We start from the raw sequence: 25586 nt of genomic DNA, 5'->3' as shown, positions 1-25586 counted from the left end.
TGATGGCACTGAAGGAGGCGGGGATCCTGACCCCGGTGGACAGCAGCGAGTTTGCATCGCCCATCGTGCCGGTCGTCAAAAAGAATGGAGACATAAGAATCTGCGGCGACTACAAGTCAACAATCAACCCGTGCTTGGAGGTCGACAACTATCCGCTCCCCAGGATAGAAGAGATGTTTGCAACGCTGGCAGGAGGGAAGTTTTTCTCAAAGCTGGACCTGTCAAAAGCCTACCTACAGCTGGAGATGCATCCTGCAGCGCGGAAGTACCTCACCATCAACACCCAGTTGGGGCTGTTCCAAGTGAACCGTCTTCCCTTCGGCATAGCGTCTGCACCCTCCACTTTTCAAAGAACTATGGATCAAGTGCTTCAAGGGCTGCCGCAGACCACCTGCTACCTGGACGACATCCTGGTGACTGGCAGAACGAAGGGTGAGCATTTTGAAAACTTGAAAGCAGTCTTAACACGATTACAAGAAAAGGGAATGCGTCTTCAGAAAGAGAAGTGCAAATTCTTCCAAACGGAAGTTGCCTACCTCGGGCATGTGATTAGTCGGGGTGGTCTACGAACCATGGAGGATAAAGCAGCAGCACTTCGAGATGCACCCACTCCCAAGAACAAGGCAGAGTTGCGTTCATTCCTTGGGCTTGCTAACTACTATGGCAAATTTCTACCGAACTTAGCAACTACCGTGTATCCTCTGAATCGTCTACTGCAGAAGAAGGCTGCATGGGAATGGAGCACAGACTGTCAGGACTCCTTTGATTCGCTTAAGAAGCTGGTGACGTCGGCACCTGTCCTGACATATTTTGACCCGCGTCGACCCATTATACTGGCATGCGATGCATCGGCGTATGGAGTAGGGGCAGTCCTGTCCCATGCGTTTGAAGATGGAACAGAGCGGCCAGTTGCTTTTGCTTCTAGGACCCTGACTGAGCACGAGAAGAATTATTCTCAGTTAGAAAAAGAAGGCCTAGCTATCATCTTTGGAATAAGAAGATTCCACTACTATTTGTATGGCTATCACTTCACGCTGATCACTGACCACGCTCCCTTACAGAAAATCCTAGGCCCAACGACCGGGATCCCTACAATGACAGCAGCGAGGCTCCAGAGGTGGGCCTGTCAGCTAGCCGCACACCGCTACACCATCGTCCACCGGTCTTCCGAGGAAAATGCCAATGCAGACTGCGTGTCAAGACTCCCAAAAGCAACGGACAACCCCAACACAGACGCCGTCGACGAAACGTTCGCCTTCTACTGTGAGTACTTCGACAACGTACCTCTTAGATGTAAAGACATTGCACGGGCGACGTCCAGAGACCCCCTCCTAAGTCAGATCGTGGAAAGAGTAAAGCATGGTTGGGGCCCAGAACGCAAGCCAACCGATCCAGAGTATGCACCCTTCCACGTACGCCGCAATGAGCTGTCACTCCACCAAGGATGCCTCATGTGGGGTTTACGAGTGGTGATTCCGAAGACCCTGCAGAAAAGGGTCCTAGAAGAACTTCATGGGGACCATTATGGCATCGTGCGCACTAAGGAAATGGCTAGGAGCTATGTTTGGTGGGGGATAAAGACATTGAGAGGGAAATTGGAGGGTGTACCATGTGTCAGCTGCACCGAAACAATCCGTCCGCTGCTCCCCTGCACCCTTGGGCATGGCCGACACGTCCATGGGAGAGACTGCATGTGGATCTGGCGGGACCTTTCATGGGTAAAATGTTCCTCGTGCTCGTGGATGCTCACTCCAAATGGCCAGAGGTGTTTGTCTTGGAGTCTACGACGTCAAATGTCATAATCCAGTGTGTACAAGATTGCTTCGCACGGTTTGGTCTGCCCACAACCATGGTTTCTGACAATGGGCCTCAGTTTGTGTCGGAGGAATTTCAAACTTTCTTAAGGAACAATGGTATCGCCCAGGTCACGTCTGCACCATACCATCCCGCTACGAATGAACTAGCTGAGCGGTTTATTCAGACCATGAAAAACTATCTGCGGAAAACAACTTCGAGCCATCCCCTCCGTACAAGGTTGTCACGTTTTCTTCTATCGTACAGGAACACCCGGCACCCGACAACAAGAGAGTCTCCGGCCCAGTTGATGCTACAGCGGCATCTTCGCACCAGACTGGACCTCCTGAAACCATCAGTTGCAGACTGTGTGGCCAGCGCACACTACCGCCAACAGCGGCAACACCCAGGACAAGAGCGGGCTTTCACTGCAGGAGACCAAGTCTATGCCAGAGATTATCGAAGTGGTCACAAGTGGCAGCCAGGAACAGTCGCTGCCCAAACTGGTCCAGTGTCTTTCCAAGTGCAAGTCTCCCCGGGACGGGTATGGCGAAGGCATCAGGACCAGTTGCTCCGAGCACCGTCGCAAGACTCCGGACCTTCAGAGTCTCGTCCAGACGAAGCGGGAGGGGTGTCTGCCACGGCTTGGACAGACAGCACACCGGAAGACAGCGCAGGCGACAGATGCCTTTCACAGGCCTCTTTGCCTGCACCATCCGAAGTCCCGAGGCCAAGAAGCAACACCCAGGATGCTGAGACGCTCATGGATGCAGATAATAGTGACGGAGAGCGACGGTATCCCGTGCGAGATCGGCGCAAGCCTCGAAGGCTAATAGAAGAATGAAAAAAAAAAAAAGCGACGGACTTTTCTAAACTATTTACTGTTAATGGCCGGATGTTACCAACTGGGTATGTTTGTTTAAAAAGGAGGGGAAAGATGTGGTGTCCAGAGGGCACTACGAGCGCGGGGACGGTAGCCGGGCAAAAGAAAACCTGGTGCGTATGGGACTTCAGAGTTGTACTCGGCACGAGCGGTGCTGGAGGGTGGCAGTGGAATAAAGGTCTTCAAAAACGCAACACTTCTCAAGTCGTTGACAGCTCCCGTATTACCAGTAACAAAGTCACTAGCACAGTTCACACAGTTGCCGCGACAACACCTAAAATTAAAACCCTCTATTATCGCGGAGCGGGCAGGAAGACTATAAGCACAGTTCGTCGCAGCGTTGCGGAAGCTCGCCGAGACATGCGACTTTGGCTCATTCTTTGAGGAGTCGCTACGCGACCGTTTTGTGTGCGGCTTGCGGCGTGTGGACATTCAACGGGCGCTCTTCGCGGAGGACAAGACACTAACGCTCCAGAAAGCAGTTGACCGAGCTACAGCGTTCGATGCACCTATAAAGAGTGCCTCCGAGATGCATAGATCCAGTGCCAGCGGCACACAGGTCGATGGTGCCGGCGTCCACAAGTTGCAAAGCCACAAAGAGGATACCAAAACGAGAGGAGGGACCTGTTATCGGTGCGGTTCAACCAAGCATATTGCGAGTGCTTTGCCCTCAGAAAGATGCGGCCTGCTTTCAGTGCAAAAAGGTGGGGAACATTCATCGCGTCTGTCGCTCGTCCCGTGAAAAGGAAAGGTCTCGAGGGAAGAGAAAATCGCTCAAGTCGTTCGTTCTCGGTGGAAGGCCGAGCAGGAGAGGCTGCTGTCAAAAGCATGAATGCAGCTTCAGATCAGCCACTTAGGGTGGAAGTTCTTGTACAAAAAACTCCGTTGACAATTGAGCTGGATACAGGATCGGCGATGTCTATGATTTTAAAGCGGCAGTACCACGAGAAGTTTGGTCACATGAACCTGAGACAGACGTCACTTCGACTGCAGACGTACACCGAGAAGCGGTTCAGCCATGTGGCGTTATCGACGTTGAGGTCTCACACAACGGGCAAACAAAGCTTCTATCATCGTATGTGTTGGACCAGGTCAGACCACCACTACTTGGACGAGAGTGGTTGCAACAGCTACAGCTCGACTGTATGGAAGTGGCTGGCCTCAACACGCTTCATGGAAACAAGAGGGGACAGACACCTGTAGACAAGTTGCAGGAGGTTCCGCACAAACATCAGGAAGTCTCCTCACACAAATTGGGAAAGATCTCTGGAGAAGAGGCAAGGCTGTTTTTGAAAGAAGGAAGCCAGCCCAAGTTCCTGAAAGCGGGAAGCGTTCCCTTTGCGTTACTGCCAGCAGTGGAGGAAGAACTGACGGAGCTAGAGGCCATGGGTGTCATCACACCTAGAACTAGCAGTGAGTTCGCAACTCCAGTTGTGCCAGTGCCAAAAAAGGATGGCTCCATAAGATTGTGGGGAGATTATAATACCACAGTGAACCAAGTCTTGGACGTCAAACGGTAAACCTTGCCAAGGGTGGATGAACTTTTTGAGGGCTGGCTGGTGGCCAAAGTTTTTCCAAAGTTGACCTCAACAGAGCTTATCTGCAGGTTTTCATGAACAAGGACGCACGGAAATCACTGACAATTACAACGTACTGGGGCTTGTACCTGATGAACCGTCTGCCGTTTGGAATTTCGTTGGCGCCTGCCGTCTTTCAACGTATCATGGACAACATGTTGAAGGGCATCCCTGGAGTGACTTGCTACTTGGACGATATGCTAATCACAGGCAAGACTCAAGAGGAGTTCAAAAGGTTCGCTGAGCGGGGTGTTCGCCTCAAGCGCGAAAAATGTGTGTTCTTCCAAGACCAGCTCGAGTACTTGTGGCATGTGATAAGCCGTGAAGGAATTCGCACGTCCGATGAGAAGGTGGCTGCCATCATAGATGCACCAGCGCCTGAAGACGTGCAGCAGCTGAGATCACTCCTGGGAGCCGTAAACTATTACGGCAAGTTCGTCCCGGAGCTAGCAACTGTAGTGACCCCCCTCTTCAGGCTGTTACACCAGGATGTTCAGTGGTCTTAGGACCAGAAGTGTAACGAAGCGTTCAAGAAAGTCAAGGAGCTTTTTGCCTCTTCGAGGGTGCTTGCGCACTACGACCCAAAGGCACCATTGCAGCTGGCATGTCGTGACGTCCTACAACGTAGGGGCGGTACTGTCTCACATTGCGAAAGATGGAACTGCTCGACCGGTGGCATATGCATCCCGTACCCTCACTTCAGCTGAAAAAGCCCATAGTCAGCTGGAGAAAGAAGCCTTGGCTTTGCTCTTCGGACTGAAGAAGTTTCACTTTTACCTCTACGGTCGCAAGTTTTGTCTCGTGACAGGCCATAAGCCACTTCAAACCATTCTTGGACCGAAGACTGGTATTCCGACACTTACGGCAGTTAGAATGCAAAGGCGCGCAGTAACACTATCGGCATACAATTACACTCTGGTATACAAGCGCTCAGCCGAAAATGCGGAAGCGGATTGTTTTTCGAGACTGCCTTTGAACACACTTGCAGAAGAAGCTGACGAAGAGGAGTCTTTTTGCTCACTGCGGTTGCTTTCCCTACCAGTAAGCAGCCGGGACATTGCCAAAGAAACTGTCTGAGACCCTCTGCTCAGTAGAGTGTTGGAATATGGCCTGAAAAGGTTTATAAAGTTTATAAAGTACGGAATATGGCCTGAAAAGGTTTATAAAGTTTATAAAGTACGAAAACAAGAAATGACCCGTCGACATACCCGCCGCCAAGCGGTGGAAAAGGCGGCGCATACTAGAAAGGAGTAGTGGGATAAGGCGCCGACACGGAAAAATCCCGGATGTACGCGGTGGCGCTTCAGTCGTATGGACAGGAGGATCCGACCGGCTCCGAGCGTTCCGAAGGCCTTCGGCGAGAGGCTTTATCTTGAGGTTTGGCCGTTGCGTGATATGGCAGCGCGAAGTGGCTCCCATTCTGAACTGATCTTTACCCCGTGTTTGCTGTCGTTTGTGGCCAATGAAGTGTCATGCCGAATTAGTGTTTAATCGCGCAGCAAACGCAATGAAAGCCGCTTTGGCTGCCCGCTGCATACAGCCTATCTAGAACATGCTTTAGTGGCGCCCTCTGGCGCCGTCAACACGGAATGCGGTGGCCGTGAGCGCTCGATGAGCTCACTATTCCTCCTCTAGTTCACGGCCACTCAAGCCAGGACCTACGACGTCATGAAGGAGGTTATTTTTTGCTTGTTTTTGTAATTCTAAATTGCCTATAACTTTTAAAATAAAGCGAATTTCGGGAAAAGAAAAGTTTCACTAGGTTACTACGTTCAGTGCGCTCAGGTTCGGTGCAAATTAAAAAACAGTAAAACGTCCTTGCAGGGCCCCTTTAAAGTATCGTTTAAAAACACCTCTTCAATTTGATATTAACTTTATATTTTCAGAACACATAGAAAGAAAGTTATAGACCGTCAAAAGAGCACCAAAACGTCAGGCACGGGGGTTGCACCTTAAAGGGAAGCTGCAACGAGTTTCAACTTCTTCCTTCACCTTAGTCTTCCTCCTCAACTCAAAAGCGAAAAGCAAAGTCACGCGGTCGTGACGTGCTTGGAACCGGTGCAATATATGACTTCTAGCGTCCACCTTGCACAGTGCCGCCTTGTGTGCAGCCGGCACAACGGGCGTCACTGTGCAATAATTGTGAAATACAATACAATACAATACAAGGCACATTGATACTTTAGACCCATGTTGTTGTAAAAAAAACTATCTCCAAACTTCGGTCTAAAAACATGCTTTTCGTGCAAGGCTCGTCAAATTATGAGGCGCTGGAGAAATGCAGCCTTCTGCGTTAAGTCCTTATTTCGAACTCTTTTTGTTCGCCTTCCGCCCATTGAAAAGCATGCGGGAAGGGCCTTAGAACGCACCTGGTATCGCTACGCCGCAGCGTTCTTCCGCATCAAAAAGTTCGTCTGTTTTCCTCGCCGTCACCATGGCAACGAACGCCGAATGAATAGAAGCACGCACGGTACCGCCGCGTGAAGCCAGCAACAGCTGACGCCATTTTACGAACGCCGTCTGCTAGCCAAAGCCGAACGCGGTGTGTCAGATCAACCGCCTCCGCCGGTGCGCCGCTAGCAAAGACGACGAAGCTGAGACACGCCGACGGCGATCGAGCAAGCAACAACACCACGGGACGACTGCAACGGCGGCATTTATTTGGATCAAAGGCGCGAAATAAGCAAGAACAATTTTTATTTGAATCATAACACCCGATATCCAAGTTGGGGACCACATACCTTTGCTGGGTCTTTCCTGTGAACTTTTTACAGAGACACGGGGTGCCGCATTCAATACACAGCTCCGTTTGCAAAATATGGGGGCCCTGAAAAGGACCGTTTAGACCGCTACCAGAACCTATAACTGACGTAACGAGCACTTGACGAGCGGTTGGCGCATAAGTCGTCTTTATGCATTTTTTTTTATACGTGGTGCAAAGGAATCTTGCCCCATATTTTTATGGCGTCAGGAACGAAGCAGCATAGAAAGAGTACCCTTCAAACGACAATATTAATAATAATTAAAAACTGCCGGATCTCCGCTGGAGACTCCGAGGCACAGTGGAGTAGTCGTCACGATAAAAAATCTAAAGAAACAAAATAAATAGCCTAACGGTCGTCGGCTGCGTCATAAGGCCTCGCCAAGTGCGGAGTATAACAGTCTTGGCATACGGTATGTATTGTGCATTCGTTATTTTCTTTTCTTTTCTACCACGTCAAATTCTGACGCCAAGACTCTCTACCTCCTCCGTTCCAACGCGTTGTTTGTTAGTATTTTAACAAATCAGCTTCAAATAAGGGTCGTGGCACCCAGTAGAGTAAGAAAAAGAATAAAAGAGGAATATTCCGAGCAGCCAGAGCAGCTCCTCTCATCAAAGAAGACGCCGTCCGAAACTCCAACGGCTCCCTTCTTATTTTTTATTTTTATTTACTTTGTTACTTCATTTTGTTGTTGGGTTCGACTGCTCCCTTCTCTGTGACGATGCCGTCCGTGAACTAACGTTTGGCGTTTTTTTGTTTGTTTTTTTTTGTCACGCGATGGTGTGGTCCGACAGATCAACGAATGAGTTTGTTAGAATTGTTTCACGAGGTATAAAATGGCGGATGAAATAAATATAATAAATGCAAAGAAGCGCGCAGTTCCCCTTCGGCGCTTTATTCTTCCAGAGGCGAGCATCGCAGTGCCATGGCGATCAACTTGTGCCGTCTTCTTGGCGCCATGAAAGACACTCTTGAAGCAATTAATTTGCTTCAGCGCGTTGGCCCGCTCCTGGCTCCTGGGTCTTCGTGCGAGTGCAAAGTGCGAAGCTGCGATGACAAGCTGCAAGTCCGCGCTAGATCTGCGGATGGCTACACGGGGAGGGGGTGGGAGGGGGGGGGGGTGCGGTGTGTGGATGACTTGTGAGGTGCCCAAGAGGAAGCCGGTCAAAGTTCAGTGCCGGGGCGAGGTCTCGGTAGGGAGCGGTTCCTTTTTCGAAGGATCGCCACCTGACGCTTCTCCAACTCATGAAAATCAGCCTCCGGATGCCAGAACCTACCGTGCGCCGTCATTCAGCGGGAGGCTGATATCGCAAGTAAGACAATAACTGATTGGGCGAGCCTTTGTCGGGAGGTTGTTGTAAATGCCGTCTTTAAGCATTCAGACATGATTGGTGGCGAAGGCGTGACTGTAGAACTAGACGAGAGATTGGTCGGCACAAGTACTATCGCAGGTATTTAAGGCCTGGCCAGTGGGTTTTCAGCGGTGTGGCGCGCGGCAGCGGGTGCTGCTTTTTTGTTCCCGTGGAGACCCGTGACGCTAAAACCCTGCAAGGGCTAATAGCCAAGTGGGTCCTTCCTGGAACAAGAATAATCACTGATTGTTGGGCTGGCTATCGCAAGCTTGCAGATGACGCTCGCTTCACGCACCTCACCGTTAACCACATGCTGCATTTTGTCGACCCGAACACTGGTGCGCACACCAATACGGTGGAGGGCACCTGGGCCCACGTCAAAAACTCTCTTCCACCTGGACGGCGCGAGAGCCACCATTTCACTTGTCACCTTGCAAAGTTCATGTTTTGGAGGAGAGAGAAGGCGCGCGGAAACACTGATAGATTCCAGTCGTTCGTCGCCGCGGCCGCCAAAATCTAGAGCCCCGACGCAGACAGGGCGAGGATTCTGACGGCCCCGGTGACTTCGAGTGATCCGCTGCGCTGAGCCCGTCACCTGCCTGCATGCATAAAGACGACTTATGCGCCAACCGCTCGTCAAGTGCTCGTTACGTCAGTTATAGGTTCTGGTAGCGGTCTCAACGGTCCTTTTCAGGGCCCCCATATTTTGCAAACGGAGCTGTGTTTTGAATGCGGCACCCCGTGTCTCTGTAAAAAGTTCACAGTAAAGACCCAGCAAAGGTATGTGGTCCCCAACTTGGATATCGCGTGGTATGATTCAAATAAAAATTGTTCTTGCTTATTTCGCGCCTTTGATCCGAATAAATGCCGCCGTTGCAGTCGTCCCGCGGTGTTGTTGCTTGCTCGATCGCCGTCGGCGTGTCGTCTCAGCTTCGTCACTTCGTCGTCTTTGCCAACGGCGCACCGGCGGAGGCGGTTGATTTGACACACCGCGTTCGGCTTTGGCTAGCAGACGGCGTTCGTAAAATGGCGTCAGCTGTTGCTGGCTTCACGCGGCGGTACCGTGCGTGCTTCTATTCATTCGGCGTTCGTTGCCATGGTGACGGCGAGGAAAGCAGACGAAGTTTTTGATGCGGAAGAACGCTGCGGCGCAGCGATACCAGGCGCGTTCTAAGGCCCTTGCCGCATGCTTTTCAATGGGCGGAAGGCGAACAAAAAGAGTTCGAAATAAGGACTTAACGCAGAAGGCTGCATTTCTCCAGCGCCTCATAATTTGACGAGCCTTGCACGAAAAGCATGTTTTTTTGGCCATCCCGCGTCCTGTTTTTTTTATCCGGAACATGGGTCTAAAGTATCAAACTGCCCAATACAATACAACACCGTTCTTTTTAAGCGCACCACGTAACTTGTCATTAGCGAGCGATAAGTGCCGTCATGGCAGCCATCGGCCAAGAACGAAAATCCAATTATTCGTCCAGGGATCGATGGTTGACGAGCGCATCCGTCGGAGTGACGGGGTGCTCGCGTCCAATGCGTGAGCTGGGCTAGCCACTGTATATGGCAGCGGAACCGCCAGAGTAGAGCCATTATTTTCCCGGTGCCGCCTCTTACCGCAATTCGTCACACGCGCTATCATAGCAACAGGGCGAGCTGGCATTGTGCCCATAGCAACCGAGTGACTACTCGTCCCGTGACCTCGCAAGAGCCGTGATGTCACCGGTAAGATGGCAGCGCCCAGAGCTGGTGGATGAAAGTTTGTTGATGTACGTCAGAGCTGGCCAAATTACTCATATTTTGTAATTAAACTACATAACTAATCACTTTGCTGAAAATTGCTGAAATGTAATTAAAATACATTACAAATTACCACAGCCAGAAAGTAATTAATTACCATTAAAAATTACTTTTAAAAGTAATGACATTACTTTCGCATTACTTTGTATACTTTTAAATATAAAGGAGGTATTGATAACTTCCTTTTACAGATAACTTTATTTACATTATTTACACAGTTCATGGCACACAGCTAGAACTCTCTGTTGCATGTTCAGCGATGGACATAGGAACGCACGCGACTGATCCGTTTCCCACCCCAACCCGGACAACTATTTCTGGAGATAACTGAGGACCCTACGCGGATTATCTTTGGGTGGGGGGAGAACAATTGTCATTTTTCGCAAAATCGCGTCGAGGCCGTTCCACCAGGGGCCTTAGTTCGACTTACTTCCCCTCCTTCGTTTCCCGAGAATGTCGAGCAGAAAAGCTCGAATGGCAGGCACTTACCAGCCCTATTTCTCACAGTGGAAGATAACAGAGAGAGGGTACGCAGCATGCATCAGAAAAAGTAAGCGGAAACTTTCAAGAGGGGCCAGAAAACGTCAAATGCAAAACCTGAAAACATAGGTAGAGAATCGCGCTGAGCGGGTTTTCGCAGTTCAAGAGAGTAGTAGAAAACGTCTAGCTGATAGCGGGCGCGAGAGTCGCACCAGCCGCATTAGCATCAGCAACATAGCGGCGGCCGAAGAGCGTTTTTTGGAAAGGTGTAGAGGAAACAAAAATGTAAAATAAAAAGAAAAGCGCTCTTGTGTATTGTGGAAAAAAAATATGCCTGGTGCGAAAAAGTAATTTGGTAATTTAATTACAATTACCGTCGCTGGAGTAATTCATTACATTACTAAATTACCTGCTACAAAAAGTAATGAATTACATTACTAATTACTGAAAAAAGTAATTAAATTACAGTAATTTCATTACAGTAATTACATTACTGCCAGCTCTGGTGTACGTTAGTCGTATGAACACCCGTGAGCGATATGAAGGTAAACAGCCCTCTTCTTGTTTTTGACGCTCCAGCAAGTTTCGGAACAAGCTCTGTTCCAGAAGAGGGCTAGAACGCAAAGATTTGACCCCCAAGCCACGTGCCATTGAGACGTTGAGAGTTAAGATAGCCTTAGGGAGCCATAAAACAGGCAAGAAACCAGGTAAGGTGTTCACCTTCATATTGCCGGCGGGTGTACCGCTGCTTTCCGATGATTTTATACTTCTTCGTGCTCTCTGTCACAGATGTAACGTGAAGATCTGAAAGAATTAGACATTATAGCTTTTCTGTGCAAGATCGCTCTGGATATTAGCACCTGTGCATCGGCATCAGTCATATCGCCGTAGCGGTGCTCGGATTCCCGGATGTTATCGAGGATTGATAAGGCTTTTAGCATGGAATTTTCGCATGCTCTTAATTTTGTTTCAACATTTGAGTGTCTGAGAATCGATGCGAAATGTACGCGTCGTATGTTGCGCCTTGGGGAAGTTGTTTCAGCCCTGAGCCAGTGCATACTCAGAGCAACTATTAGCGAGGAAGCGCCTGCGACCTTTAACCTTTTGTACAAATCGACAATTTTACGAATCGGCAGTTCTGAAGATTTTGATATCAAGTGCTTTCCTTGCCATTGCTTGCATTTGATCGCAGTGTTTTTTGTTTGTTTTTTTAAGTGACAAGCTGGCGTTTGCTCAAATGACGTATATAAAAAGTCCCGCTGTATAACAATGCATCAACACGTACTACTAAACTTAATACTTAGAGGTGTGTTCGTCTTTGTACTTACAAGTTACAGACAATTATTTGTTACATGTGTAATATTTGGTTTCTCTAGTTGTCCGTTTTGTGCTCATTAATGTCAATGAGCAATGATGTTATCATCATCATAGCCCAAAATGACGTCATCCGACCCCAGCTCAAGCATTGGACACGAAAACTGCGTCGCTTAGACGGATGCGCTCGTCAACAATCCATTCGTCGACGAATATTTGAATTCCCGTTCGTGACCAACGAGTGCCCTGACGGTACCTATCATCATTTGCGACTGCCAAGTTCTATGGTGTGCTTAAAAAGCACGGTGGAAGCTTGGGGTCATCGCCCCGGTGTCCTAGCTATTCACGGCCGCGTGATTTCACAGTTCGCTTTTGAGTTAAGGATTACTGCTCAGGAAGAAGTTAAACATAATTTCATTTCCCCTTTAACACGGATATGTGTGCTAGACCAGATTAAAATATTGACTTTTTATATGCCGCTAAACTTCCGGACGACCACTTGGCCTGTCGGCAAGAACACCTCGTATCCGGCGTCCGTCTATCGATGGCATTATCAATCCTCTGGAGACCTCAGTGGTGTCCTTCTTGGTTTAATCACATCGACTGTTCATCGTCCAAACGAGGTTGAAACCGTCGTCGACGTCGCTCCTCGCCAGTCGGTGAGTAAATCTCATCTTGAATGGACTATTGGGTCTTGAGGAAGTATGATGCCAAGCATACATTCACTTACTAGTAACACTCTAAGAAAAAAGTTGGCCTCAAGGGACTAACGGCAGCATTTGGTCCTCTGAACTTCCAGTTGCTCCCCGTAAAGACCATCTGGTTCAATCTAGGTACCGCGCGCAAAGGCTGGGGACTAACAGCGCTCGACTGGGACTAACCGACAGGCGTGCGTGAGCAAAAGCAGCCATTAGTCCCCCTCAGACAGGGTGCATCTGTAGGATTTAGTCCCCGAAGGCAAACGGAATGTTGGCCAGGAGGACGGATGATATTTGGCTCGTCTTGGGGATCGGCGAGACTCTGCCCAGGACGGCTGAAAGTGTTGATGAAACTCGGACGAAACTGGCGAATTTTTGCCACGAACGTTCAGACATTAGATGGTAGAGCTTCGCGCGTTGTTCGAATGCGAGTTAACGAAAGTGTTGACTCTACTTCACCCAACTATCTCGTCAAAAATGATCTGTTGACATTTCACAAGTCCCATTCACGTAATTTGCCTTCGCGCGCGCAAAACAAAAGAGCATTAATCCAAACCCAACTCCTCCGAATACTAAAACTTTTTTTTTCTTAAATGAAACTTACGAGTTTGTAGAAGACGCGCTTTCACCACCGGAGTCTCGCAGTCAGAATAAATGGTCACTTCACTCGCTAAAACTGAGTTACTGAGAACAGGTCGAGCCTCGTCTCTGCGTCTCCCCGTAACCAACCTTTCTTGGTAGTCCAATGTCGAAATCCAAATCCGCACTGACACACTTGATGCACGGCACGTTCCACTTAAACAGCACACTCAGGGGCAGTATCCAGACGCCTTCGTGCCATCGTCGTCGATGTTTCAGATAGCTTTCTAGATGAACAACGGAGAACGAACCGCGCCCGGGCGTCATTCATGGCAACACCCTGCTAGTGATAGGACCACCTCAGGCAGAGATAATCTGCCTTTTGTCCTGTTACCCTTGACCTAGTGTCTAAATAAAACCAATTCAATTCAATTCAATGATACAAAACAAATGCGAACAAAAAAAAAAAAAACGGCCCCCGAGAAAACTGAAAAGAGAGAAAGAGAAAAAAAAAAACAAAAGAAAAGAAACAAAAAAAAAAGCGCGCTTACTTGTACGTCACTTGACCGGTGTGTTGGAAATGGCGACCTTCGACCTTCTCCCGTCCTTCGGGCATTGGTGTGTCTGTGTGTCGTGTGTAGTGAAAGGGGTAAAAGAGATTTTCGGGGAAAAGAGATTTCCCTTGCCCCTTCCAGCAACCCCCAACCCCGCATTCCTCGCTCACGCCGGGGGTACGGCAGATGGGCCAGAATGGGTCCGTCGGGAAAATGGGAAGGGGTCTTTGTTTGAAAAGAACCTGTTTTTAGTATAACCTTCGTCAGGACTTAGAAGCTGGTCGTCTCCGATAATTGCGGGATCCGGTTTGGATTCGCGGTGCTGCAACACTACACTTGATCTCTTCTGAGGTCACAAGAATAGGGAACTCGATTAAGGTATGTCGAAGTACTTCTGTTTATGGTATATTCATTAACTGCGGCTTCAGAAAGTGTTTTATTTTTAGCGCGTCATTTAGCTTCCAAAGCGCGCGCCATGCTCTATTTTTGTTGGCACCATGGTTGCTTATTTTGTTATGCAGCACAAAGACCTGATATTCAATCGTATCGAGCGAAACGCCAGCTCTACCGATCGCTTATTTTTTGTGTTTTGCAGATCCTGGCAGGATGGCTTTACCATAAAGGCCTCTTTACACATGCAGCTGAAAGCTACAAGCATAGCGCTGACCTAGCGCTAAACGCGTGCTGAAGGGAGCTTTCACCAGGTGTGTATCGCACTGTCAGAACTGTTGCTCATGGCAGACGAAAAGCAGCTCACGACACGTGAGCAGCGCTACTTCAGCGCTTCGCTACGTGTGACAACCGCCTTAATAGAGACATTCATTCGATTGTACAGACTTTCGCGTTGATGGCGGGAGCTCGTTCCGTCACTTTGAAGCATAGTTTGAGCACGCACACGCTGGGTCTGTAATTCGCAGCGAACGGTCTACTAAAAATATAATATTGCGCTGGTCTGCTGTCAACAGATCGCATGTTAGATGTGAACCATTGTAGCACTTTTGTAGCCTATTTGTTATTTTAATATGTGTGTGTTATATCTCATACTTTTGCTGGGCGATTGGGTATTTCACGCTGCCCCTGTTGCTAATAATCCAAATTCTTCGCAAACAGGCAAGAAGCTGCAGGTGCCCCAATAAACGGTGCTTGGACCACGACCGGTTTGGACAGCTGTCCCAGTGTTCAAGCCATCGTCGACGAAGTGCACTCTTTGGAATCTGGCCTTATCGTGAAGTCTACCGCTCAGGAACTTTGACTTCAGTCATCCTTGAATGCGATGTGTATTTACGAGGCAATAAAGCTACGTTTGACCTGAACTGCACGATTTCGTTTTGGAGGTTTGTGGCTCGGGACCAAATGCAAAGGATAAACCTTTAGTCCCAGGGGTCTAAATTCAACGGCGCAATGTTTAGACCCAGAAATTCAAGTGCAAGGGCCTAGCAGTTGGTCCTCGGGGTTAATTTGAAACGGTGTAACAGTTGGTCCCAAGAGACCAAGTGCAAGGGCCTAACAGTTGGTCCTTGAGGTGCAATAAAAACGGTGTAACAGTTAGTCCTAACGGAGCTAGTGCGACAGACTAATGGAGGGGCGCAACTGTTACTCCCCTTCCCGTTAGTCCCCGAGGGGACTAATGGTTGTGGCAACACACTTGCTCCCTTCGGGGACTAAGTCGCGCTCCCTTTTTTCTTAGAGTGTATGGTACAGTCGAGCAGCAGTCATGTGTCGAGGCAATCGTCCTATTGTGGGCGATGTAATCGGATTTTGGTCCATAGGAGCACAGTCAACGACGTACAAGGACGGTACGTACGTCCCACGAAGCGACCGCCATCCTGGCGGCGCGCAAAACCACTCGCCTTGTCCGCGCACCTACGACACTAAGCAGATCTAATCGCCCGACAGTCGCCGGGCTGTAAGTCGTCTCACTGCACAGAAGAAACAGGCACCGTTCCTCCAGAGGCCCGCGCCCTACCGCCATGACAAGTGTCTTTTACCACTTTTCAATGAACGAGTGGAAATATCAACTAGAAAAAATTTGCCGCCCGTCGTCGCTAGCAGCACAGTTACCATGACAACCTCCCAGGCCCAACATGGAGATCACTATTGGCACTTCTGGAGTCGTGCATCTAGATAATTTTGCGTCGTATTCAACGAGGTAGAGGGGCTTACAGCAATAAAACGGAAGTTCGGAAATGGCACCACCCCCGGTTGCCGCCATGTTTTACGCAAATGTGACCACTCGTCACGTGACCTTCCAAGAGCAGTGACGTCACAGTTAAGCTGCCAGCGCCCAGAGCTGGCGGATGCGAGTTTGTTCGGTGCGCGGTAGCGGTGATGTGCAGCTGCTTTCCGACGATTTCGGGCTTTTTGGTGCTCGATGACGCCGTTATGATGTGAAAATATGAAGGAATGAGACTTTATGCCCTTTTTGCGCAAGATTGCTTTGGATTATCTGGATATTAACACCTGTGAGACCGCATCAGCCATATCGCCGTACCGATGCTCGGATTCCAGATCCGTTCGAAGATCGATAGAACTTTGAGTGCTTTTAGCATAAAATTTTCGCAATGTCTTAGCTTCATTTGAACGTTGGAATGTCTGAGAATCGACGCGAAAGGTATACGTCGCGTTAGAGCCTAGGAGTTGTTTCAGCCCTGCGTCACCGAATAACCGTAGCAACTTTTAGCGAGGAAGCTCCTGCGATCTTGAACCTTTTGTTCTAATCGACGATTCTACATTCAATCGCTTTTCTTTCTCTTTCTGTGAGTGCGAAGTGCACCATTATTTCCAGCTACGAGGATGACGTTTTATTGAGTGTGTGGATGAATAAATTGTTGCAGGCACCTGCTTCAAAGCTGTTCGACTTGCAATAACAACTGTTTTGGTGTATGCATAGGTTAACTGCACCTTTTTCTCTTTCGTAGGATTTTTTGCAGCAATACTCTGTTTCATCAAGAGTGCATTGTATTAGTTGGTCAATTATTTACTTGTTCTAATTACCTGGATAGGATGATTCATATTTGTGTTCATCCCTTGCCTGAAGAGCAGTCTTGTTGAAAAATGTTGACCATTCCTTTCGGTCTCTTCAGTAAACTTTTTGAAGAGTGAGGGCCGCCTATACTTCGTATCATTATAAGTTGGAAAAGGGCAACCGCCACAGCCCCCTCGAGCCAATCAGAAAGACGGAGCGAAGTTGTGTGACAAATCTGTGCAGACGAGCGCTCTGAATGACATGTTGTCATGTGCCTCTCTCCAACGTACATATTGGCTCACGGAGACAGTAGCCTTTCCCGTTTGCCAAATTGTGATGAAACGAATCACAGTAGCTATTACTCTAATTACCCCAGGCTTTCATACTTTGGGCATTTGTTCGACAAGGATGTTATGTTCACCATCACTGTGAACTCGGCTTAGCGCCTATACACCTTTCCAAAAAACACTCGACCCCAGGGGCAACGAACCGTTTTCGAGCCCAGTCATTGAGTTTGAGGCTGCACTCTCACCGGCGTTCCTCCTAACCCTAACCGAGTGGACTGTGATTTCGATAGGCGCAGCCTGCGTAGGCACAGTTTCAAACGCTGCTGGCGGCTAAATTCTTGTCTTTTCCCGCTATATTTTGTGTTTCATGGTACTTGTATGTTCCCGAGGACATTGAGAAAGCATTGTGCCACATTTGAAAAAACAAAAAAAGCAAAATAAAACGGTAAACTATTTTTGTTGGGTACGCGCGCGATAGAACGAATGCGACTGAAACGAGTTATTTGTTTTTTTCTTACGATAAGTTTTGACGGCGCCGCGGGATTCGCCACATGTGGAACGACAAAGCGCTTTGCTGTCAAAAATAAATTGCAACAAAAGAGGGCCGAAAGCCATGCATTTTTCACGCTTACAAATAACGTGTTTACCGATGGACAGGACACGGACATACGATTGAGGAAGTGTTAACATTCGAACAATATATCATACGTACCACACGATGGAGCGTTATCCGAAAAGAATTTATTTGAGAAAGAGCTCAAATAACACAGTCACAGTCGACGACAGTCACATCTTGACGATCGAACGTAATCCGAGATGACTTCGTTTCGGGGCACGTTTTGGGAAGACCTTCCTTTTTTCACAACCGCACCAAGGCAAAGAAACAAACGCGACTGACCCGTTTCTCACCCCAAACCGGACAACTATTTTTGGAGATGACTGGGGATTCTACGCGTATTATCTCAGGGAGGGGGGAGAACAATGTTTGCAAAATCGAGTCGAGGGTCGTTCGACATCCTTCACCTCCTTCGTTTCCCGTGAATGTCAAGCAGAAAAGCTTGAATGGCAGGCACTTACCAGCCTTATTTCTCACAATGGAAGATAACACAGAAAGGGTATGCAGCACGCATAAAAAAAAATTAAGTGGAAACTTTGAAGAGGGGCGAGAAAACGTCGAATGCAAAACCGCAAAAACGTAGGTAGAGAACCGCGCTAAGCGGGTCTTCACAGTCCCAGAGAGTGGCAGACAATGTCTAGCTGATAGAGGGCGCGAGAGTCGCACCAGCCGCATCAGCATCAGCAACATGGCGGTGGCCTAGGAGCATTTTTTGCAAAGGTGTATTGGACTCGCATGCTGCATTAGCATTCGACGTGAACTGGGGCCTATTTGTGCGCTTCACGCCGAAAAAAAAAGGGTGACAGTTGTGTTGCTGGATGGGGTTCTGCAAAGGGTCTATTGTGTCATACGTATAGGAAGTGTCCTGCTATATAACAATGCATCAACACATACTATTAAAGTATACGCTCAGAGGTGTGTTTGTTTTTGCAATTAACAAGTGTGCTTTAATGTTATCATCATGTATAGTTTTAAGTATCCTCTCTGCAATGCCTACAAAGACCCCTGGAGGGAATAAATGAATAAATAACATTTTCACATCACTGGAATTGGTTTTCGGATGCGCCACATGTTCAGAAGAAGTGGAACGAGTGCAACCCAATGCAACAAGTCTGCCAGTCTGATATATCCCATCAATTAATATTGAGGGGTAAGCGTGTACGCGTGTCCTCAAAAGGACTTGCGCGTGTGGTGAACACAATTCTTGGTTTATAGACTCTCAAGGCGTAAAGACAATTGGAATATATATTTATCTGCTTAGTGTATCAAATATGTTTATTTCCACAGGATTATATAATTATTGATTCTCAGTTAATCGTTCCATGAGCAGTTCTTTCTGCGACAGTCTCCTGTCAGGCGTTCAGTCATAGTACCTGTAGACCTTGTTGTCGTATGACGTTACTGGCACGTCGGTGTTCAGTTTGGTCGAGTAGCAACCTTGACCGACTGATGCCGTCTTGTAATCATACGCCATGTGCGGCCACTGACATCTGATGCGCTGAAGCTGCAGGGCTGGCTTCTAATCCGCAAAAGGTTCCTTGCAGTTCGCTGCATCAATGCAGCAAGCTCGGGCATGTGTTGTTTATGTGGGTGTGCCTTTTGCTGAGGGGGGGGGGGGGGGGGGGGGTACCGCTGACTTAAAGGCTGGCAACAATGTTTGTTAGCTATCCAAGCCATTTCACTTCCATTTCGTAATGGCGATTTATTCTGCATCCCTCCGCCACTGCAACTTGTGTAAGTCTCGTGTGGCAAAGTGAAGCCTGGTGATGCTTGCAGTCCACTTTTGAGAGCAACCAACCATTTTATTTCTTTAAGACACTCAGCGTCATTCTCTCTCAAAGTTGGAAATTCTGTGCTTCGTGGCGTGGACACAGATAATTAGTGTCAGCAAATTATTAGGTATTGTCCTTGGACGACAGCTGACACCAGATCAACTGTCCTTGCATTGCCGCTCACCTGCTTTGTCGTGCTTACCTCCCGTCCAGATGAAGTGGATCACGAGCTTCGGGGTAATGTCGGCACCAGGGACAAAGACCGCCGAAGATAATCCTCAATCTTCCGCGGACCCTCGTCGAGACGTGGTCGAGGGTCCTTGGCCACGAACCCTTGCAGGCCAATTCCATGGTACGGTCACCTCCAGTAGACATGGTCGGCCTCGTGCAGTGATAGCAGAGTGGTTTTCGGTCGACCATTCGCAGCACCTCCCTTTTCCTCGGTGTACTTTGTTGAGCGCGGACCTACACTGGTTCTTCCCAATGTCGGGATTGCTTCGGCGGTGGGGTGCCTCGTTGAATTGGCATTGAATAGATGTAACTTTGTAATATAAGTCGCTCTTGGTTCGTCAGATGCCGCTTCGCTCGAAGAAGTCTCCGGTTGAAATGCCTGTCGAACTTCTTCTGAAACAATCTCGGCAATCAAAATAAGAGCCGGGCAACTGATGGCACGAACTAGCTTCCTTATCTCCTCCCGGACACCGTTGTGGATGATGTCACGAATGCGCGGGGGCTGGCGTTGAAGTTGCAGCTGGATGACTCGAGTGTCGAGACGCTGGGAAGTTGCAGCTGGATGACTCTAGTGTCGAGACGCTGGGGAGTTGCTGATAGTGACAGGCTTGGGCCTGGAGTGTACATTCAATGTTGGAAGCGTCACTAATATGAACCCTTCGAGTGTTGTCCTGTTGTTGCGGACAAGGCTGCCGAAGGTGTTGTTCCTCACATGAGGGACGTGGGATTCTAAGCTTCATGTCTTCTGTAGCATCAGGGTTGGCGTGGGTGCTCGAACAGGCGCAAAACATCCTCCACAAAGCTGATGAGGCTCTTGTTGGGGCCCTGTCCTGGACAGAATCAGGAATTCGGCTATCTCTCGTGAATGTTGGCTGATGAACGTGCACTTCAGCTCGATCTTGCAAACTTCCCACGACGTTAAGGAGGATTCGTGGTTCTCAAACCAGTGCCTGGCAGTCTCTTCCACGAGAAGTATAGGTTCTGCAGGAGCTGGTTGTCCATCTACGCGCTGTGGCGGGCGACACGGTCATATTGTTCAATCCAGCCCTCGACGTCTTATGCACCTTGCGTGAAAGGGCATCAGAGTGCGAAGTGCGACGGGCATGCAAACGATGGTGGGAGCGGACGTGGTTTGCTGCTACAGGTTTGTCATTGTTGGCTTAGTGAGCTTCGGTTTTTTTGGCAAAAGACCTAATTCCGGTGGTTCTTGCTAATAGCAGCAACTGGCTTAAATTTCAAGTTCTTGGTGGTGTATTTCCGAGGTTCATGCTTGTGGTACTCGCTCGTCTTGCGGTTTTTCTGTCGGGCTTGGGCTAGGACTTGGTTGACGGCTCGCCGGGGGTTTAAGACGCGGGATAATGTGCCACCCGTGTCTTGTCATCAGGCAACTCGGCTGAGGAGCAGCCAGGGTGCACACGGAGTGAAGGGCTATGGGTAAAGTGAGCAGCACCTCCACCAGAACATACAATGACAGTTGAGCATGGCCTGGAACTTTTCAGAATAGTAAATATTGATAGAAAATAGGACTGGGGCAAGCATCCGTGACAATATAACAAAACAGACAGAAGAGAGCCTATCCTGACCACTACAGAAGCTGCATTGCTTTAGTGGCATTCTGTCCGAATAAATACTCTCCTTCGGGGTTTGGTGACTGCCGTGGACGAGCTGAACTGAAATCGATGTGGGACCACTTTTCTGGTAATGAGCACTGCAGACTGCCGTCGCAAAGCGGCGTGAACGGGTGGACTGGGTAGGTAACACGCCCGATGAAATGTCCATACAGCTTGCAATTCGCGTAACGAATGTTGATGAAACTTTGGTGTCGGCGAAACGTGCGACAGACCAGTGGAATCAATACCAGCTGCAACACCTGTGCTCGGTGAAAGTGCACGTCTACGCCAGAGCAATTTAGTAGGCAGCACAGCATCACCTAAAGCACGGCACAGGAACTACCAGCTTGAAGACAGCTCTTCGGCGCGCCGCACACCTGTGCTCTGTGAAAGTGCACGTCTACGCCGGAACAACTTGGGAAGCAGCACAGTATCATTTAGCAGGGCACGGGAACTACATGCGTCAAGGCAGCTCTCCGGTGCTCCGCTCAACCAAAGTGAGCCTTCGGTCATTTCAATGAAGCGGCACCACAATTGCACACTGCCAAGCACGACTAACGCCATTTCTGCACACGCTTCACTGCAGATCTCGAAGGTTCTGATGGTCAACGAGAGCACAGAAACGTCGCCTTAATATTTATCCTAGCGGTGTCCGAATCAATCCGAGGTCCGAGCAACGTAGGGCCGATTGTCTCCTTCGTGGCAATATCCCCGTCGGTCAATAGCGAAATGCACACCGTTCCTCCGTATTTTTACGTTATACCTATGTCAGACACCACGCTGAACTCTGAAGTCGCTTTCGACCGGCCTTATACAACCTCATATGACGGCTTCCGCGTCTAAAATTAACCCGCCGAGACGAACGACAGCGAACAAAGCATCCGACAAGCTCCGGCCCTGCTGGGGCCAGCCGCTGCATAGGTGCTGCCATCTTTCCTGTGACGTCACGTATTTGGTTTGGACATGCGACGAGTGGTCGAATTTGCGTACAATGCCAGCCACCTTATGCGGGTCGCTTTCGAGTGCAGACCGGAACCCCGGTTTATCGCTCTAAGCCCCTCTACCTCGTTGGTCATGTTGCTATTCTGGCAGCTACGCTGCCATATACAGTGGCTCTAGGCTAGCCTAACGTGCTCTGGGTCCCACTTATGTACCACGGTTAAAAGGCGGAAAGTTTTCGAAGGGAACGAGGTTCGAAAGATTCCAATATATTTCCGAATTTCAGCACCGAAAACCGGGCTTTTTAATTTCTACCCACTTTCTTTTTTCTTCTTTTTTTTCGGCCCACTACACAATATGCCATTAGAAAGTTTCTAATCTAGAATTATTTATCCAGGCGAACATTAATTTCATAGCCCCCTTCAAAGGAAGCTTCAGCTGTTCTTGAAGGAAAAAAGAGTTAGGGGTGAATTTTAAAATATTTTGATCCCGTGAATCTGAACGTCACGTATGCTTTCCCCGAAGATGTAACTAAACGAGGGAAAGAACGAGAAACCTCCAACCAGTGGTCACGTCATAAAAGAATATTTCAGCTACCAAGCGGGTGTCCTTCCTGTAAGCAGCAAGCTTGCCAAGGCGCGTTTGCTCGAAACCGGTAAACTTTAACCACGAATAAAATTAACCCCGTTTCTCTAGACGGGGAAATTTCAGATCACGTGACCGGCAGAGTAAGGACGGCGAGGAAACATGGTGGTGCCCCTGCGATCGGGCGTGGCACGCTTTGGAACTATATGACGAAGTAGCTGCCATATCGGGCGCGTTAATCAGCAATGAATGGTGCAGGAGGCTTTCGCTTTGCCTCACCTAACTTAAATTGCAAAGCATGAGCAATGACCTTGCCGCATTTTAAGATGATCTTTCGATTTTGAACATTCGTAAGTCTAAATGAACGCGGTAATTGTCACCATTGCAACGTCCTTGGGATTTAGTATTGTGGATTGCCTTGATTATATCGGCCGGATATTCAAAGCACGCAGAAGCAGACAGTGCCCCAATAGACCTGTTGCTATATTACCCAAGTAGCAAGGACAATGCAGGGATTTGTGTTCCCCGCGGCGCACGTGATGGCGTCAGCAGTAGTAACTGTTCTAAAGTAAAAGCCTAAAACAAACTTTTCCTTGCACGCGGGTTCGTCAAAGCATTAATATTATTATTTACTTTGAATTTTTATACGGGGAAGGCCAGCGTGCGCGGAGCGCGGGATTACATACACCTTCAGCATTTTCCTCGATGCTTTACACGTCTGTTTTTTCGTTCTTTTTTCCTAGGGCGCGTAAAAGCCGAAGTCCAAAGTCAACTCGTCGAGCCACGTTCACGCACACCTTTTCCAATTTCCGGTCCGTTGGAAACTTGTGAAAAAGCACCTCCGTGTTCCGCAGCGGGTTGTTTGAGCAGCCCTCAGCGCTACAAGTTGTACTCGGCATCTTTCGAGGAACAGCTTGGCAGTCTTGGGCGCACCGAGTTGCTCGCTAAAACGAGTCTTGGAGTCCTTAGAAGGCAAGTAAACAAAAGGCTATACCGAAGCTACATGGGCTACAGCTAAAAGCAATGGCTAAACATGCCAATCACAAGCCGAAGTACCGGTGGTAGCGGCTAAAAGAAGCGCACTCCGCGCAACGCCCGCACCGGAGGAAAAAAAAAGGCAACGATACTGACGTCACTGCCCAATGTTGCTTTAGCGATCGGCAATCCGCTGGCCGCCCGCTAAGAAGCAGCGGCTCGCGGCGGGTGGAATGTTTATTATCGGCATTAGTTGAGAATGCGGCGTCGCACGGACGTAATATTTTGGCTGGGGTCGTATTTTGTGTCACTACAACGATACCAGTAATTTATTTCATTTTGAGTTTTGGCCGGAGTTGCCCGTTAAAGGTGACAACGCCGAAAGATTTGGCACTCCTGCATAGATTCTACTCCAACAAATTGCAAGACATTTGTCCACACAGCGGCGAGTACCCATCCCTCTATGACGTCGCTTGAGCTTGTCTCTTCAACCCCTCACGCCCCCATTCGCTTTCCCTTTCCAACGTGACTCAGGAAGCTGCGCTGCTCGGCCCTCCTCCGACGACCAGTAAGAGCTGGTACAAAGGGCGAAGGCTGGGGCAGAGAGCACTGGAGCCCTGGACTAAGGGCCCCACTTAGGCCACAAATCTATTCTGTAATCAATAAAAGTTTACTCCCCTTATAATAATCGCCGCCCGATCGCTCCGTGCTTCGGTCGTCTCCCCAGGAGTGACAAAACACAACGAGACGACAGCGAATGGGTGTACTGTACTCCCTGCTTGTCCACCTTCGAGAGCCGGCATACCGAGCCCGCCGGCCTTGGCAGGCGCATGTTGTTCAGAGCTCACAGTTGGACACCGTGTCCAGGTCTGCGGATCGTCCTTCCCACGCCAGTGCCTCGTAGGCTATCTGTTCCGGGCTATTATACCCCGAGCCTCGCATGGAACCACTCGGGGATCGTCATGGACTAAGCCGGTAGTGCCAAGGCTAGCCGTTCCCCCGGTCCTGGTACAAACCTCGTTGGTTTACTACTCGTGGGATGGCCATGTGCCAGACCGGCTCCATCGTTCCTGCCCGGCCCCAGCCTCGGGCAGCACACTCTGTCCGGCGACAGTTTGTGCCTCTTCGGCCGACTGGTTGTCACGGGCCCTCCGCCCCGCGGTTTTCGGCCCTCGTCTCTCACAACATTTAGGGAACCTTGGCGGGATTCAACGGTATGAAGGTTATGCTGATAACTGGCATGAGTCACTTATTCACCCGTCACGTTAATGATAATCACGTTGCATTGAAAATGCGAAAAAGTAAAGCTTTATGCAATCTTGATGGTTATATTTATCTGTACGAATTGTATATCTTAGATTTTACTACAGTTCGACTGGACCGCACCAGCGCAACGGCTTCCTTGTCAACATAACTTCTGCGTTCGCGTTCTTGTTTTCGATGCCATTTCCCTACTAGTGAATGCAAGAAAAAGACAAGAACACGCTCACCTGTTTTTTTTTTTTTGTTGTTGTTGTTGTGTTTCGACTTGGAATTCATTTATTCGTGTATTTGCATAACGAATGCTACTTAAAACAAGATAATACCAGTCGGTCGGCGTTCATTTCTCAGCAATTCTGGTCCACGCGGCGGGTGTATTTGTTCATGAGTCTTGACAGCACAAATATTGTCGCATATCACCGCATATCACCCAGACGCCGTCCGAAACTCCAACGGCTCCTTTCTTGATTTTTTTTCTTTTTATTCACTTTGTTACTTTATTTTGTTGTTGGGTTCGACTGCTCCCTTCTCTGTGACGATGCAGTCTGTGGACATACGT

The 25586-nt window shown here is 48.9% G+C and overlaps 1 protein-coding gene across 1 annotated transcript; it reads left to right on the top strand.

The window, feature by feature from the left end:
• The first annotated feature begins 1972 nt into the window (after positions 1-1972).
• Positions 1973-2650, top strand: LOC115329011. The gene has a single exon (XM_029990484.4). It carries the CDS (start codon positions 1985-1987, stop codon positions 2636-2638), a length of 654 nt encoding a protein of 217 aa, XP_029846344.2. The 5' UTR covers positions 1973-1984; the 3' UTR covers positions 2639-2650.
• The last annotated feature ends 22936 nt before the right edge of the window (positions 2651-25586 follow it).

Source organism: Ixodes scapularis, unplaced genomic scaffold (genome assembly GCF_016920785.2).
Source record: "Ixodes scapularis isolate PalLabHiFi unplaced genomic scaffold, ASM1692078v2 PGA_scaffold3__209_contigs__length_174095766, whole genome shotgun sequence".
Classification (NCBI taxonomy): domain Eukaryota; kingdom Metazoa; phylum Arthropoda; class Arachnida; order Ixodida; family Ixodidae; genus Ixodes; species Ixodes scapularis.
This window is presented reverse-complemented; position numbering and strand designations above follow the sequence as displayed.